The 19,119-nt window shown below is 31.6% G+C and overlaps 1 protein-coding gene across 1 annotated transcript; it reads right to left on the bottom strand.

Annotated features, from left to right (window-relative positions):
* Nucleotides 1-2,766: 2,766 nt before the first annotated feature.
* LOC143066262 (uncharacterized) lies at nucleotides 2,767-19,119 on the bottom strand. Its single transcript, XM_076239255.1, has 10 exons — nucleotides 18,993-19,119; nucleotides 17,366-17,396; nucleotides 15,687-15,830; nucleotides 14,771-15,013; nucleotides 14,025-14,049; nucleotides 10,151-10,175; nucleotides 9,092-9,122; nucleotides 5,153-5,296; nucleotides 3,469-3,711; nucleotides 2,767-3,022 (listed from the first exon to the last, which is right to left on the bottom strand). Exons 1-10 carry the CDS (start codon nucleotides 18,993-18,995, stop codon nucleotides 2,994-2,996), a joined length of 918 nt encoding a protein of 305 aa, XP_076095370.1. The 5' UTR covers nucleotides 18,996-19,119; the 3' UTR covers nucleotides 2,767-2,993.

Raw genomic sequence — 19,119 nt, 5'->3', positions numbered from 1 at the left:
GTACTATATTATATTAGTCAAATAGGCTTAGAAATGTGTGTTTGGAATCAAAGTGAGTTGGTAGAAGGTGTTATTTGTGTATGAAATAAATACAGTGAGATCCAATAAAAGTAAAAATATACGGAATTTTAATTGTTTAGTGACAGCCTATATTAATCGCAGGATTTTAGTTGCTTTGCTAGTGCATAATACCGGAAACCTATCTACAAGAAGTCGACCACCAACGTTAATTCTCTAGTTTGGGTTTGAGTTTTTTTTTATTAAGGTCAATGCAGAAGAGCGCTCTGGTTGCACGAAAATCATAAAATTTAACATTCGTTATCGTTTAATTTGACCTGCATTTAATCTAATTACTAAATACAAAATATCAGGAAATAATATGTTTCCTGTACTTTTATGTTGGTATCTTTTTTTCAGGGCTGATGTTGTGATATATCACATTAAGACATTTCACTGTAAAATGAGAAAAAAATCAATCATATACACGTTTTTTGTGATGTATGTTTCAGTTGACATACTTTAGTTCTTTGATGCATGGCTTTTGAATCTAAACAATATTTCAAAAATGACTATTTAGTGTTTGTAGTCAACCTTCCTAGCAAATAAGGCCGAAAAAGTAATACACGTTTCCGCTAACCCTACCTACCTTCCTTTTTTGTTCCCCGTCAACACTTTTGATGCCATTTTGGAACAAGCATTGTTATAGTCAGACTGATTCCCTAGTTGTAACCATCTTATAAATGTTTGTCAAATAAAAAATTATATTGCCTGCCTACATTGTGTACCTACCCTTTTTTCAGCATGTTAGCGGAAGCACATGTATTTTTTTTGTGTCTTATAATGACAAGTAACTACTGAGAATAACATGTTAAGCTAATAAATAATAAGTAAAGCGCAAGACATTTTTTATTGTAAAATGTGTCGTGAAGAGTAAAGGTTATTGCTAGTCAATGTAACTTAAGTCCTGTTAAATCTTACTTCAAAATAATGATAATATTAAGTTATGCTGAATACCGATTACTGCTGCTTGTCAAATACTGAAGGTTGGGGAAAATATATCGGATTTAATATATTTTATACTTTCAATCAAGTTCTGGCTCATTACTCGCAGGATCTAACAGTTGTGAAATAAAAACGTTTAAGTTTTAACTTTGTATCTAAACAGAATAGTTGTAATGAAATGCAATGTAGACAGTATTCGTGTATAGAAGTTGGAAATATAATTTAATTTATTTTGATACGGCTCTCTTTTTTAACTTCCCTACTTTTTTTATCTAAGATTTGTTAAGGGCTGTAGATTTTGACAACAGATTGATAATCTACTCTCCTCTTCATCATCTTTCATATTGAAATGAATAGCATACGAAGCACAGTTAAAATAAGTCAGTTAGGAAAGACACTCAGTTCCCGTTTTAAATCGGTATTACAAACGATACAAGTAAAGCTTCTTAATGTATATGCAATACCCTTTCGACATATTAAATGATTTACTGAAATTTTATAACCTAACAAAATTATGATACCTTACCTTTATATACTCTAATAGCAACACGAATACTGCACGGCAAAGTTGATCTTATGATTTCCCAAATTTTTAAACTTTTTATTTTTTTTAAATTCTTACAAACATTCTACTCGAATGTTCTAAATGTACCATAGAAAAGAGTAGACAGTTTAAACATTCAGACTATACTCTAGAATAGTTTGGGACAGTACAAATCTAAAAAAAAAAAGAAAGGAAAGAAACGCCACCTGCTTTGAAATCATATTCTCATGTTAGAAACTATAGTTTCAAACTCGGAAAGAAAAGAAAGAAAAGAAAGGGAAAAAAACCTATATATAGATATAGGAAGATGTGGTGTGAGTGCCAATGAGACAACTCTCCATCCAAATAACAAATTTATAAAAGTAAACCGTTATAGGTAGTTTGATTTCTTAAGAAGTTAGTAAAAACGGACAGTTATTCCTTCATATTGAGAAAATATAGATTATTTAGACATTGTTAGATAGCAAGGTATACGTATTGCTAAAACAATGCAACAAATTGATATGTTATTAGATCTCTATTTAGTCCAAAGGTAAAATGTATTTATGATAGTAAAGGAATAAATCGGCAATAAGTCCGGTATCATCTGAATATCAGTACCTTACTTTATTTGTACCATGACAGATACTGATATACCCTAATTTATTGACAGATTAATTGAAAAGGGATTCTGTGGTAGTACTGTACAAAGAGTAGAGAACTCCTTACTAAAATCTGCTCCCCTTTATATACTATTATGTCTTAATAATAAGTTCCACATCAAACATCAAACATGCATAGAGCTTTGTAAAAAATGACAAATTCCTCATTGGCTATTTACGTTGTTGGGTTGTTGTCTGATAGACGTATGATTAAGGTCTATCCTCTTTTACTCTTGAAATTCTTTCCAAACACCGACCTATACTTTCATGAATTACATTGTATATGTTCAAATTTATCTTAAGTAAACGTAATAAAATTATAAATATCACGAAGTCAACAATAAGGATATTTACTTTTAAATAGTGACTTGAGAATGTAGTCGTCAGGTTGTTAACCTTAATATTTGTCTTTAATCTTATGGAGGACATTTCGTGTCAAATTTTTGTCATATTAAAAGTTAAGAAAGAAATATTGTTCAAATGGCGAATTGGAGATACGTTCGGCCCAATCCACTGGTCCATGATACTATATTAGTCGCTACCAGTCACCTTATTTTTGCGTTCCCATAATAAAATAAATTTTAGAAATATACAAACTTTATTTGTTTTAATTGCATACATGTTCTAATATAAAGCATCACAAAATGTTGACCAGCAACGGCAGTATGATACTGTATGTATTGTTCAATATTGCTGTAAATATAACCAAGGCACTTAATTCGTCAACACCTTGGAGAGAATTGCAAAATATATTTTTTCCTGAATGACTGATACGATTTCCACATTCAGCTATGTAATCGTTGTTTTCATTTATTTGTCATCATCTTGCAGAATTCTGAAAAAGACAGTAAATATCATAAGAAAACAATCATATTTTATTTTATTAAATTAAAAGTATTTTTAATGAAGTGCATGTGGTCTTTAAATATCAATTAAATTTTCTTTCGCACGAATAAAAAGAATCAAAACCTATTGGACAACCCTCTATGAAAAAAACCAAATGATGTTACTTCTTCGTCGGTTTATAATTTAGCTGATCGATAATTAAGTCCCTCTGTAAGAATGATGAGTTGGTGACTTATAAATCATGTGGGAAATGCGCTTTCAAATGGACTTAATGCCACCATCCGATTTAGTACAGTTTACGTAAAATTTGATTATTTTGAAGTTTTCGTGGATATTAACGTCAATTGTCCTTCTTGTGCTCTGCATTTTCCTACCGAAAGTTTGTAACTATTACACAGTATAAAAAATTTGGTCTATAATATTAAAAAAACTCACCCTCATAGTTTACTTGTCCGTCACCGTCAATATCTGCCTCCCTGATCATCTCATCTACTTCTTCGTCTGTTAATTTTTCTCCAAGATTTGTCATCACGTGTCTAAGTTCAGCTGCACTGATGAATCCATTACCGTCTTTATCAAAAACTTTGAATGCTTCTCGTAACTCATCCTCATTGTCACAATCCTTCATTTTCCTGGCCATCATTGTCAAGAATTCTGGGAAATCTATTGTTCCATTTCCTATTTTAAGATAATCAAAATAGATAATCAAAGTTGCAAACAAATAAGTTTCTTTAAATATTTTTTAAGTACAATCAATGAATCCAGCAATGTATTTTTATTGAGAACGTTGTTTTTCTAAAGGAAGATGGATTTTGTACGTTTCTGCATATATGTAATACCCTGCATAAATGTAATGGGTATTGCATCTATGGTTTCTGTCAGTGATAGAAAGCGGCTAACAGGACACAACAAGACGATTGTTTTATATGGGTTTGAAAAACAGAAATGCTCAAAGCCCTACAATACATTAGGTTCTTTCAAATTGACGGTCGACATACATTTATGTTGAAAATCGAAACAAATTTCTGTGCAGTGAAATCCTTAGAACAAATGGGACTGAGTATGATAAGTTCTTGAATAACGCGGTAAGATGTTTCTGGAAAAAATAAGTCATGGTGGTTATACACGTATAACAGAAAATAATAACCCCGTCAGAAACCACGGTTGATCTGGCAATCAGGAAAGGTAATCAGGTAGCTGCATTTTCAATCTTTCACAATATCTTAACAACTTGTGATAACACTAAATATGAAATATACTTTGATTTAGAAACGTTGGTGCAAACAGTTTTCATTTGAATATTAAACTTTTTCAAAACCTCAACATTTAAAACACTTTATAAAAAAAAGTGCAGCAGTATTCGTTGTAGTTGATAAATACCATGTAAATGACAGTTAGTTAGTTCCGAACGCAATTAAATGATTTCAATTGTTTCTATGATTCAAGAGCAATAAAATTTAGAATGGAAATTCAAATGGGGAATGTGTCAAATGACAACAACCTACAAAGAGCAGAAGACCTTATTGACACTGAACACGCTTAGCAGAGGAAACCAAGTACAAAATTCGAAATACACATGTCAAGTTTAATTACATCTTACATAGCTCGCTTATTATTTTTTTGCACTTATATTTCCGCTTTGAGATTGGGAAAAAAAATCTATCAATGTGTAATCTGAAGACAGAAAATCAAGATGGTCTATAATGGCAGATGGTTTTATTTTCAGCAACTGTAAACACTTCAATAAAAGGATTTTTTTCTCGCGTACATTAATTGCAGTTAAAAATGAAACAATAATTCTACTGTTTATAGTTTACGAAAATTTTATGTTGATATGAATTATATGGACCCCTCAATTAATATGTAAGTCTCACAACAATTTTATTATTACATGTGACGCATTTTAGGAATTTCAACTTTCTGTAAATATAATTTGACCTCATCATAATAACTGTATTCCTTTCTGTTAGATTCATATGTTTTTGAAACATTTTAGCATACAGAACCAGAAAAGTAAGATTTAGAAAGAAAATATGTCTTTCTGTTTGACTTTGATTTAATTTAGTGTGTCAAATTATCTCCCTTCATTTAATAGAAATTGCATCACTCGGACTCTTACCATCAGCATCTACTTCGTTAATCATGTCTTGTAGTTCTGCCTCTGTTGGATTTTGTCCGAGAGATCTCATGACTGTTCCTAGTTCTTTTGTGGTAATGGTACCGTCGCCATCTTTGTCGAACAGACTGAAAGCCTCTTTAAACTCTGTTAAAAAAAAAAGAGAAGGACAACTGAATTACAAAGCAATGATCAAAGTTAATCGAGCAATAAACAAGGTAACCATTCTTGTTTCGAATCTACGAAATTATTCCAATAGGGTTTATTCGTTTATAAATTTCGATCCAAAATCTACCATGATGTTTATTCTAAAATATGAAGCATCAAGTACAATACACAAATGTTGTTATTTTATATATTATGATTGATTTACAACCTTTGCTGTTTACAAGCCTAGTGTTTCAAGTACACCAATTTTTGATTATGTCATTAAAAAAAAAATAATGTGAACTACCAATTTTAATGTCCGGCTGGGTGATATTGTTATGCTAGTGTGACAGCGATATTTTCCTTTTTATTTTATTTTGTAACAATTCAAACTTTATCTAAAAGCAAGATACTATTGTTCTCAAAATTGTTAGCCTACACGTTAAGAAGTTAATCCATTTTAATCCTAGCATTGTCTATTTCTTGTTATCGTATATATGTTTTTAATTGTATTATTCGTTTATAGCATTACGTGACAAATTTCATTATTACATGTAGTTATGATTAAGTAAGATTACGTAATACATTTTATATCGTTTCTATGCGAATGGTCAGTTGGATACCAGCGGTCAAGCTGTACGGACGCCGTGCATTTACAGTGACATTCATTGTGTTTAGTATAGAACATTTATTGGAATTACCATTTGTTGTATCTTTCCGGAATATTTACCGTTGAACTTTTATTGTAATTAATGTTTTGCACTATTGAAGAAGTTATATATAAACCATCGTAAAGCTTAACTTAGTTTTGTTGACTTTATCCAGTGACTTTCCCCCCGAATTCTAAATATAACAGGAACGACGAAAACCCCTGTTATAAATTGGTGGAGGTACCCGGGACAGTTTGCTTAGTTTCAAACTTATTAGACAAACTGTACACAAGATCATACCCACGCTCTACCACTGTACAATGGATTACAAATTAAAACAAAGATTAAATAGGTGGTGTCCACCTGATCTTCGGAAGGACTACAATATGAACAATCAGCCATGTTTCGTAGAAAACGGTAATTATCCAATACGCTCGGATTTTCATCGTGTCACCAACTCTAATATCGATAAAACAGTGAGATGTTTCCGCTGTGGACAAACAGGACATTTTTATAAACAATGTGCAGAAATCAGAATAAGATCAAAGAAAAAGCTAAACAGAGATTTTGAAAGACTTTCCTTATTTATTCAACGTAAAACGTGTGAAAATTTTCCTTTCTTCAACTTGGACGATGCAGAATTTCGTAAAGCAACACGGGCAAATTCGATTCTATATTTCCAGGTTAATTTACTTCAAACGAGTCAAACCAAAATTTTGAAAGAAAAAGTGAAACTTGAATCAGTCGTTGATTTGGTAAAAGAACAATTGAAAGAAAACAGAAAATCGCTCAGACAGGAAATCGATTGTCTTAAGCAAGAGAATAGAACAATAAAATCGAAGCTCCAGAAAACAATTTAAAAAAGCACAGAAATATCGCGAGAAATAGAAATTCGGAATCTTGAAAACGATAAATTGGAGAGAACAATCAGAACGCTCTACACCAAAATAGCAGGCTTGGACGTATCAGAACTAGCAAACCAAAAGAAGATAAAAGATTTAACCACTAGTTGCAGGAAATTAGAAACGGAAATAAACGCATTAAGACATAACTCTTGTGACTGCAAAATTCCAAATCCATCGATGTCAAGGCCGATTCAAAACAAAGGACAAAATGTTAACCACGATCCATCCCGTGGAAGAAACCCATCCCGTGGAAGAAGAAGACAGTATTTTTATTAGACTCTGGGACAGAGTCTTATTTCAGTTGGAGGGAATTTGTGACAGCGATATTTTCCTTTTTATTTTATTTTGTAACAATTCAAATTTTATCTAAAAGCAAGATACTATTGTTCTCAAAATTGTTAGCCTACACGTTAAGAAGTTAATCCATTTTAATCCTAGCATTGTCTATTTCTTGTTATCGTATATATGTTTTTAATTGTATTATTCGTTTATAGCATTACGTGACAAATTTCATTATTACATGTAGTTATGATTAAGTAAGATTACGTAATACATTTTATATCGTTTCTATGCGAATGGTCAGTTGGATACCAGCGGTCAAGCTGTACGGACGCCGTGCATTTACAGTGACATTCATTGTGTTTAGTATAGAACATTTATTGGAATTACCATTTGTTGTATCTTTCCGGAATATTTACCGTTGAACTTTTATTGTAATTAATGTTTTGCACTATTGAAGAAGTTATATATAAACCATCGTAAAGCTTAACTTAGTTTTGTTGACTTTATCCAGTGACTTTCCCCCCGAATTCTAAATATAACAGGAACGACGAAAACCCCTGTTATACTAGTATAATTACACATCTTCGCTAAATCACAGGTTTTCTTCTAACAACATGGAACTTATATATATATATATGTCCAAAATGACAACAGCAGGGTTACGACGTAGACATTTCATTAGTATATGGTTAACTTGTGTTATTGGGTGCTATCATTTAACTTTTGTTCTGCATTTCCTTAAATTCATATAACACTTTCAGAAGCACATATTTTCGACAAATTCAATTAAGGATAACTGTGCTGAAATGAGAATTCTTTCACCTTCAATGAAATACACACTTATCTAACAACTGAAGTGCACTTATAACTGAAACCCTTAACTCAATAAATTAAAATAAAAAACATAAGTGTAAAATCATTCTATGTTTCCGTTGATTTTTACGACTTATATAAAATACTTGGAAAGACGAAGACTTTTGTAGATATGTACAAATCTTAGGAAGTGAGAAATATACAATACAATTATAAATGAACTTCGATTTCGTAAATCAAACATGACCTTTTATATAGGGTGTCGTTCTGTGCTTAATACTACATATAATTTGCGGGGGCATAATACCACAAAATCTAAAGCCATTTTACTCGATCAAAGTACAATTATCAAATAAAATAAACTAAACATTTGTTTAATTACTACGACAATACGTATTAAAAAAATTATGTATAGGCTTTAAGTGGGCTCTTCATATTATTTCATGAAATAAGTTTTGGCAATGTCTGAAGTTTCAGCCATCAACAAACGAACAAAACTATAATTCCCTAATTAACACAGTAATGCCAAGATATGAATTAAAATGTTGAATTGGTCAATTGCCAGCAACATATGCATGGGTGTATGTATACTAGAATTTGCAATAGCAAAATAAGGGAAAGAATAATTTTTTTTTAATTATTAAACAACAAGTAGGAAAACATATATCAGATAGAAATTAAAACATTTATCATCTAGTGCAGTGTGCATTGTGGGTACAACATGCATAATGTCAAATATGTATTCGATGATAAATATGCAAAATTTGATGTTTGTTTCTAGACATTTTTTTTTTTTTGTCATATTGGCAAATACCAACAATACTTTATTTGAACACAGGTTTAGATTGGTAAAATATGTATTACAAAATCAAATTAGAAACAAGATATGGAAAACCCAATCTTTATATCAGTTCATCCCGTTTGAATGGTTTTACACTAGTCATTTTGGGGCCCTTTATAGCTTGTTGTTCGGTGTAAGCCAAGGCTCCGTGCTGAAGGCCGTACATTGACCTATAATGGTTTACTTTTTAAAAATTATTATTTGGATGGAGAGTTGTCTCATTGGCACTCACACCACATCTTCCTATATCTATGAAGTATGAAAATCAACAGAGTTTTTTTGCTATACATATTCTGATATTTACCAGCAACTTGTTCTTCTGTCAGCTGATCAGCCTGCAACCCAAGAAAAAAGAAATATTAAATGCATCTGTCATTTTATAGGAATACAATATATATTATAACTACTGCAGTACTAAAGACTGTACTTCGCTTAGTGAGATAGTAGTATATACTTAATAGAGAAGATTAGAAAATTAATATTTTGATTTAGCTATCTAGAGTGCTCGGTCCTCATAGGAACTCGTACACATGCGACTCGTGGTTGTTCCTCATAGGAACTCTTGCACGTGCGACTTGAGAACAACTATGTCTATTTGTAGAAGTGTATTTTTGTATTTGCTCTGTTCTTATTTCGATGAATGTAATAACTAAGAAAATACAGTAGTTCAATCATGGATTTCCATAAGATTCAAACCAATCACATGTCTCACAAAAATATTCCATACACAGCCATTTCACTGATTATACGAGTATCTTCAAATCTACATGTCTGCTTCTTAAATGATGTTTTAAACTAGACTTAGATCTGATATCGTTGAACAGTTCTTGGTAAACTGTATAATGAATTGTTAAAAAAATACATGTCAAATTTGTATTTGGGCATGTACAGTTGGTGAGGAAATGAACAATAAACCGAGCAATGTACATTTTAAAAAAAGTATAAGGATGTCAATGATAAAACAAGCATAGTAGTTGTTTGTTTCTACATTTGTATGTTTGTTACGTTGCTATCTGTGACTGTTTTTTTCGAACTGTTTTTGGATGTTTGGACAAAATATAAACTTTATTTAAATATTGTTACACTACAATATGACAATTCTCGTACATAACCAAAATAGCAATATATCTCTCATTTACATTTCATCGTACACATGGTCGGGATTTAAAGCCCGCGAAACAACAATATGATTTGACACACTGTCGATTATTTTACAGATGTAATTTTAATGTGGATATTAAAATCTTAATGCTTTTAAATTGTCAAGTTCTTTGTTGTTTGACGACTAAATATTTATATCATTTCAATTGTAATACATTTAAAGTCCACCGTACAATAGAATTAACGAGTTTAAATGACTTACCATGTTGTACCGTTTGAAAATGTGGTGTGACAAGTAAGAGGATGATCAACTTGTATACTTTTCCGTCCGTTTATCTATTTCGACTATTTTACAAGAGGCGCCAAGGGGATAATAATGACAATATGCCCGGAAGCAGCTAATACAAAATTAACAATTGTTTTCCGTTTACACCTAGAGGTAAACATTATCTCTTAAACTAACCATAATTTGCGCTATTGTTCTTTACAATCAGACCCTTTTGCATAATTTCAACAAGCATTTTTACCTGTATTATATATGGAAATATTTGTTTAATAGTGTGTATAAGTTCATTGACTGCGGGCCACCTACATGTGTCGAGTCAGTTTTACCTTTTGTAAACTTGTTTTCAAACATATCATAGGATTGGATTCATGTCAAGGGGCAATAGTCATTTATTTAAGGAAAAAGTAAATAGTTTGTTCACTTTAAAAATTTTAAGACGGGTGATTTAATTTTGCCGCAATGCGACAAACAATAATCCCACATATCCGCAATGCGACAAATCACTATGGTATAAATATATATATTTAGAAGTTTTTACTTTCTGTTCAATCTACCGTGGTATTTTTATATGATTTGATTGACATATGAAAAAAAAGGCACCCAAGGGACACCTGAAAAAAAGGAGATTTACATTCGAATTATAAATTAACCAGGATTATTTATCACATGTTGAGAACAGTACGATAATAGTTGAACAAGAATTAACCAGATTTGTATATTTTGGCTGTTAAATATAAATAAGTAAACGATACAGTTTACGAAACAGCGGGAAACGAAGAAGTTTGGAACACAATCCTAATGGGATTTTTTTTTTCTCAAAACACGAGAATCTATTGTAGATGAGAAATACGTTTCCAGTGATATATAATTATATAAAAATAAAAGAAATATTTCTATGCATACCTTTTATTGTCATGCCGAACCTTTTATGGCTTACTTTTAGACAATGTATGGATGGTGGGTTCACATTTCTGTATACTAACCAATTTTCAGTAAAAGGGTTTTTTTGCCCATTTCTCAGAATTCGTTTTTTTTCGCCATTATTCTCTATTTGAATTTTCAACAACTCATTCAACATTATGTGTATTTGGCATTGCGCTAGCTTTCAGTAGATGCCAGTACTCTAATTGTCTATTGTTCTTTTTGTGCCTCATACCGATCTGTTTTGTTATTAAGCTAATTGTGCCTCATACCGATCTTTTGTGTTAATTAAGCTTATTTTTTGCCCAACCAAAATTTTAATGAGTATTAATGTTAAAATTAGTTGCTTTAACTATTGATCATTACTTGTATAAAGTTTTATACTGTTAGTGTCTCATAAGTCAGTATTTATGGCTGGATATTGATTGTTTTATGTGTAAATATTATAATTGTTGTATATGTTTTATGGCAATCAATATGTGACACTTTAATAAACAAAATGTATTATCTTATTGCAACTTATGGTTACAGTTTGTTCTTTTTTTGTACTGTTACACCACTGTCACAGATTAGGTAAGGGTTGAGCGCTCACCACAGGCACTTTGTCTCAGAAAAAAATTCCTATATACCTTAGTGAGGTATATAGCAAAAAAAAAATACTGAGGCTGCTTAATAAGGTATATAGGAAAAAAATTTCTGAGACAAGTGCCTAAGGTATATAGGAAATTTTTTTCTGAGACAAGTGCTTGTGGCGCTCACCCACCATGGCGTATATGCCTGTCCCGAGTTTGTAGTCTGTTGGTCGTTGTTTGACGTTGCTTCGTGTCTGTAATAATTGTTTAAGAATGCATTAGGCCGTTAGTTTTCTCATTTCAACTATTTTACTTTTTTTTATATTAAGGCCTTTTATCTTCGGCTGTACTGTTTTCTCATTGTCCAAGGCCGTGAATTTGCCTATATTTGCTTTAATTCAACTATATAATAATGTATAAGAATATATCACCGATTTATTCTTTCCGAGGCTTAAAACTCTCCAATTTTGTTCATACGTGGTATCTTGATTATTCATACTAGGATGGTTCGGGAAAAAAGTTGAATAAACATGGATATTTTTTTTTTTACCTTTGACGGGTGGTTATGAAATGGATACTAAGAGTTACCTCCCGTTCACCACTGATTGAACTTGTCTACTGATTAATGCAAAATATTCACTAGGCATAAAGCGAGGCATAAAGTTGTAAATGAGTTATTTAATTTCTTCCTTATAAATACTGACGTTTTAAACTGGTTCTGACCTATTGTATTGGATGGAAAATAACAACTTAATACCTCTATTTTGGAACCGAAGAGTCCACTTTTGACTTTAAATATTGTTTATAGTCCCTGGTTGGAAAATATTTTTGTTTTCTCATCCTACCATTACAATTTCTTATTCTCAATTATATACTCATTTAGCCTTGCTAGCAGATACATATAGCATAGAAATAAACTATTAAAGGGATATTTATCATGAACGAAGGATACCCCCCTCTTGTATACGCTCTATAATACTCATGATGTACAGATAATTTTTACTACTTAGTCTAGTATATTTAAAATTAGAAGAGTTGTCCTTCTTACATTGAGTATATTTTTTTAATAAACTGTAAAAGGCGGCCAAAAGAAATAGCACCAGAAGAAAAAGTGTCTAGATGGGAATTCACTTCTAAAAATAATGTTGTTAAAAAAAAGCTGTAATGTACCCCCTTTTACCGTCCGTTCACACTTTCAGTCTCATTGCCCATTTGGAGTATGCCTGGTTCCACAAACACAGATTTTGGTAGCAAGAAGTAATTACTTTTAATTAGTATGCCACACTTACATTTTTTATAAGCCAAATAGATACATTATGTTTGAACAAAGACAGGCCAAGAACAATAATATTAAACAGCACTAAACAATAATGTGCTCATACGGATGCCCCACCCACACAGTCATTTTATTCTTCAGTGGGGCCTAAACTCTTACGCGACATTAAAATTAGAAAGCTCAGATCATAGGGAACATGTGTACTAAGTTTCAAGTTGATTGGATTTCAACTTCATAGAAAACTACCTTTACCAAAAACTTGAAGCGGGACGGACGCACAGACCGAAACAATAATGCCTCTAAGTGTCGCTTAAAAAACGTAATAGAACACAAAGATAGCAATAAAGATATACCAGTTCAGTACTGTTTAGAGAATCAATACAATTTTTTGAAATACAGCGATAATACAAACGACAAGTTACTGAGGCGGATTTAGAGTGGACCAGGCCCCCCCCCCCTTTTTCTGGGAAAAAAATGGTTGATTATATAGGGATTCATTGAAGCATGACGGGAGTGGGCCCCCTCTAAGGCATGTAGTGGGGCCCCTCTAAGGCAGTTAGTGGGCCCCCATTTATGAAAATTTCTAAATCCGCCACTGAGTAAAACAGCAAAACGGCATTTAGTAAAAGGGACGATAATTTGAAATATGCAATTATACTTTGATATTAAAAGGAGATACCTAAAGTATATTTGTGATAGCTCTGATTCGCTTGTTAACAATTTGTGCGAAACAACAAAGAACCTCAGTGATTGAGGGATTTTCATGCCTTTCATTTCTGTAGTTTTCAATTTTGAACTCAATTATTCCCCATTCTGTAATTTATACGCCTTTTTGTTTATTCTTTTTTCCTTTAATCTCACAATGGGTGCCCAATAATCAAAGACATAATAAAACATAAATTTTAATACATAATTTATTACATGTAACAATAACATTCAACAGATGAAGCGACAAGTAGTACACAGAAATGGTCGTTCTTCGTTCGTTGTCCTTTTAGCAATGATAATGTGTATTTATAATGTAGAAAAAGTCGCTTACGCATTCATCAAACATATATAAATTGAGCAATGGACGGGTCACTTAGCTGACATCATGTGGACAAATTCTGAAAAAAATATATATGCATACATTACAAGTAAAGAAAAATAATATATAATCATGTACAAACAAAGAAAAATAATGTGCATACATGTACAAGTTCAAAATTATAGAATGTGCAAACATGTACCAGTAAAGAAAAATAATGCGGTGCATACATGTACAAGTAATAAAAATTCTTATTAAAATCAATATTAATTTTAAACAGCTTGACTTAATAATAGTACTAGTATTTATATTAAATTTTTGTAAATGAGATTTCTATACAGTAGATATAAACAAAATGGGTCAGCAGTGGATGTTTGGTTTGTCCTTTTAAGTTTGGATTTGGATGTTTGCTTGCCACTTGGATTGATTTTGTAAATTTATATGGCGCAATACCTAAAATCAAAGTATCAAATTACTATTTTAGTCAGTAATCCGTCTTTTCTTTTTTCTGTATATGTATTTTCTAGTGCAGGACAAATAATTATATACAAGCAATATTTTATTTTCCTATGAACTTTGATATGTGACAAGTTAACGCCTTTCCATAGAATTCATCAAAGTGATAACATATATTTTACAATGTGTTAACATATTACAACATACTGTTAATTTTATCGAACTTTTTTCAGTGTTTTCTATCGTGCCTCTAAGTAGCTAAAAGTGTTTATTTGCAACAGATATCAGAAGTCGAGAAAATTTATACATATTAATGTATGTATATACTGTCAATTCATAAGTACCTTGATAATTAACTTGTCCATCCCCATCGACATCAGCCTCTCTGATCATTTCATCCACTTCTTCATCGGTCAGTTTCTCTCCGAGATTTGTCATTACGTGTCTGAGTTCAGCTGCACTAATAAAGCCATTTCCATCTTTATCAAACACTCGGAATGCTTCTCGTAATTCTTCTTCGGAATCTGTGTCTTTCATCTTTTTCGCCATCATTGTAAGGAATTCTGGGAAATCTATCGTTCCATTTCCTAGAATAAACCAGATACCACTTTGTGAGAAAAACTATCACTAATTTACATCGAACAATATGCCATTTGGACTTTACTGATCAAAGTTATAATAATCAAGAAACAGTTTAGGTCTTCGATTGTACCGCGTGCGTTTTGGTTCTTGATATCTATCTCCGAGATGAAAGATCCATGATGACATGCCTTGTTTCTTCAGATTGGGCCTGATGTTTTTGTTTTTGGTTTTAGAAAAAAAGAGGTAATAAAACTTAAAAAAAAACGTTAACAAATTTTTATATTAAGACATTTTATAATACTTTTCAAATTAAATGTTTAAAAAGAACCTGCCACTGATAAAATAGAGTTTGGCATTTTCACACCTCCACATCAAAGCAACTGAGTTAGAATTATACGATCGGTTATATAATGTTCCTGGTCTTAACGTGTCTTATGCCTTATGCTTATGTATTAGACATTCGAATTAAATAATTTTTTTTTAATTTCAATTGAGCCTTACGGAGGCTCCTCAGTGTATTTCAGACACATGGCATTCTTACTAGCAATTTTATATTTGATATAAAACTTTATCATGTTCAAATTCGTTTCTATCGCCTTGAAAAATCTCTTGTTTTGTTCTATAATAAATATCGTGTCTAATTATTAGTTGTTAAAATATCTAATATTGTCTACATACCATCAGCATCGACTTCATTAATCATATCCTGTAGTTCTGCCTCTGTAGGATTTTGTCCGAGAGATCTCATGACTGTTCCAAGTTCTTTTGTGGTAATGGTACCGTCACCATCTTTGTCAAACAGACTGAAAGCCTCTTTGAACTCTGAATTGAAAAAAGATATAACTCTTCTTATCAAAGTGATTTCTCCCTTCCGATCATTTTTATCCCTTTTCCTTTGCCTGTCATTTATTCCAATACTTTGCAGTTGTGATCTCTGATTAAGGACAGAGTATGTTTTATTTTTATTAACATTTAATATTTACATTTGAGACCTCAACCATTTGATTGCCTTCAGGAGGACAGAAATTTGTACTTCTAGCATTTTTTTCCCCCAGAACGGAAACCATTCGTTTTCATAAGTTGGAAGTGCAAACATTTTTTTTCATCTTTCAAAAGCAAAAAAATGATATGAATCCCTGCTCCGCACACCACAGAAAATTGAAAGATTGCCCCTGACATATGGTTGTTATCTACTCTTACACTTTAGACTTCTAAGAATTTCCAACCATTGATATCCATGGTTTGAGAAAAGTAAAGGGTGTGACGTAAATATCTATAAACATTACATACAACATACAGGTGTTCATTCCAATACAGACCCTTTGAGAGGAAAAAGGGGACATTGACAAAAATACAATGCATGATATCGGTGAAATGAAAACAAATAGTCAAGATTATTTTAAATATTTAGTTCTCTTCAGTAGGATTGTGTGCGAGTGAGACCACACGCAGAAAAGGCAAATATTTGTTGCTAATCTGAATAGAACTCATAATTAGTTGCTAAAGATTAAACAGGAATCTTCCAATGTCTAAACAAGTCATGATGGCGATAAAAATGCCAAAAGTAGCGAGCTGATTTCTTTTTCCATTTTATTTAATTTTCAACCTTATGATTTTTTTTTATTCTTTGTGCAAAAATGTTATCAGTTGTGTTATATGTTGGCCTGATTTGCTTTTTTTTCTTCACATACTTGCATTGTTAACTAATTATCACATTTTATTACAACTTTCAACATAGTACCGGGCCACGTCCACTTGTATTTTTGTCCATCTGATGAGTTAAGCATTTTTCAACTGATTTTTATAGTTCGTTCTTGTTGTACTGTTATACCACTGTCCCAGGTTAGGGAGGGTTAGGATCCCGCTAACATGTTTAACCCCGCCACATTATTTATGTATGTGCCTGTCCCAAGTCAGGAGCCTGTTATTCAGTGGTTGTCGTTTGTTTATGTGTTACATATTTGTTTTTCGTTCATTTTTTTTTTTTTTACATAAATAAGGCCGTTAGTTTTCTCGTTTGAATTGTTTTACATTGTCTTATCGGGGCCTTTTATAGCTGACTATGCGGTATGGGCTTTGCTCATTGTTGAAGGCCGTACGATGACCTATAGTTGTTAATGTCTGTGTCATTTTGGTCTTTTGTGGATAGTTGTCTCATTGGCAATCATACCACATCTTCTTTTTTATATAGTTGGTTTTATCATATTTCTCAGATTTATGGAACAAATTTCTTTTTTCAAGTCTTAATGGTATGGATTTCTTTTCATACTTGTGTCTTTTTTTATGAATTTGTGAAGACATGCTAAAATTTCTGACTCACAATATCTCTCTCAGATGTATACACATAATCAACCAACCTGCAATTTGTTCCTCTGTGAGTTGATCTGCCTGAAAAGTAAAACGTAACATTCAATGTCGATAATTATAGTCTTGTAACGATACCTATATAGTATTAATATTCACAAAAGTATCAAAGACTAAGATCAACACTATACATAATATATATGTGCTTTTGTGAAGGCAAAATCAGTAATTCAGTGGTTGTCAATTGTTGTTGTATATCATATTTGTTTATCGTTTATTGATCTTTATAATAATATATATCCTTACTTTTCTCCTTTGCATTGTTTTACATCTGTTATGTCATAGCTTATTTATAGCTTGCTAAGCGGTATGGATTTTGCCCATTGTTGAAGGTCGAACAAGAATCTATAATTGCTAGCTTCTATGTCATTTTGTCTCAGTTGGAAAAATGTCATACTGACAAGCATACCCCATCTTATTTTTAAATGTTTAGAATTTAGCCCAGCAGGTGTAAAATCAAAAAAATCATAATTTTTCATTGATAAAATGGGGAAATAATGAAGTTTATTATTGCTAAAGCTTACATTGAAAATGCAATTCCTAAGGAGTGTAATATGGATTTATCAATTTTTATGAATGTCAGTTACTTTAACGTCACTAGGTTGCTGGCTTATTTACCATAGACCGTATATCTCTTTTTAAGTATTGAATTAGATTTAAATGTTTACGGGGCAAATATAAAATTCTTATCACACATCACATAGTATGAGGTTTTGTAAATGTTGAAAATATATCTTAACAATAAAATAAAAAAGTATTAGATACACATTGAGAGCGTTAGACCGAAAGGGTGTATATACATAATCCCAGATATTCATTTCTCAATACAGAATGATAGCTTTCAATAGTTCAGGAGGGGGTCTTTCGGCACTTTATTCAAATGTTATTGATAAATGCAGTGTATCCAATTTATTTGAATGACATAAATTATGTAAATGTAAATCCTTGGATCGTAAACCTGTTCAAAGCTCTGGTGTCTTTCGTTTATCAAATAAAATTTGATTTAACTAATATAATAAACAGTCCGTATGCCTTTTATTGACGCGAAGATTGTATCCTTATATAGATTTCCGAAAGAACAAAATCATCAAACGAAATACATTTTAAAGACTGATTCAATCAAACAAAATAGTAAATACCACCCCCCACCCCCCCCCCAAAAAAAAAAAATTAATAATATTAATAATAAGAAAAAAAAATGCGTTGTTTTGTAATGAAATTGTCTTGAGAGTTTTTAATAATTCTCTTAATGTTACGGTCTAACTTTGTAAATACAGTTAAAATGTCCTTCCATCAAACGGACGAATCGATATCCATCCCCCCAAAAAAAATTATAAGAAAAGGTATATGAATAATGTTGCCAATAAGAATGTCTTGTGTGTTCATGCTAAAGTTAGTATACGGTCAAAAACTCTTCGAAACAAAAGAGTCCATATCGAAAATCCTCCCTCCTTAAGAAAAGAATTAAAAAGAAAAAAAACAAAAGAAAAGTATATGTATTATTTTTTCAATTAAATATGTCTTGAGAGTTTAAGTTCTCTTAATGTTACAGTGGTATTCAAGTCTTCACTAAATATTGCAGATTTTAAAATAATAGGAATATATTCTCAATAAACTTACCATGTTGTTTACCTGGATGTCTTTCAGTCCGATAATTGGTGATGGTTTAAGGCTTCCTTGTGCGAAAATTGTGGCCTCACAGGGTATTTCAATTGAAGAAAGATAAATATTATCTTATATAATATAA

This window comes from Mytilus galloprovincialis, chromosome 3, assembly GCF_965363235.1.
Source record: "Mytilus galloprovincialis chromosome 3, xbMytGall1.hap1.1, whole genome shotgun sequence".
NCBI lineage: Eukaryota > Metazoa > Mollusca > Bivalvia > Mytilida > Mytilidae > Mytilus > Mytilus galloprovincialis.
The sequence above is the reverse complement of the archived record's forward strand: the minus strand, read 5'-3'. Positions and strand labels throughout refer to the sequence as shown.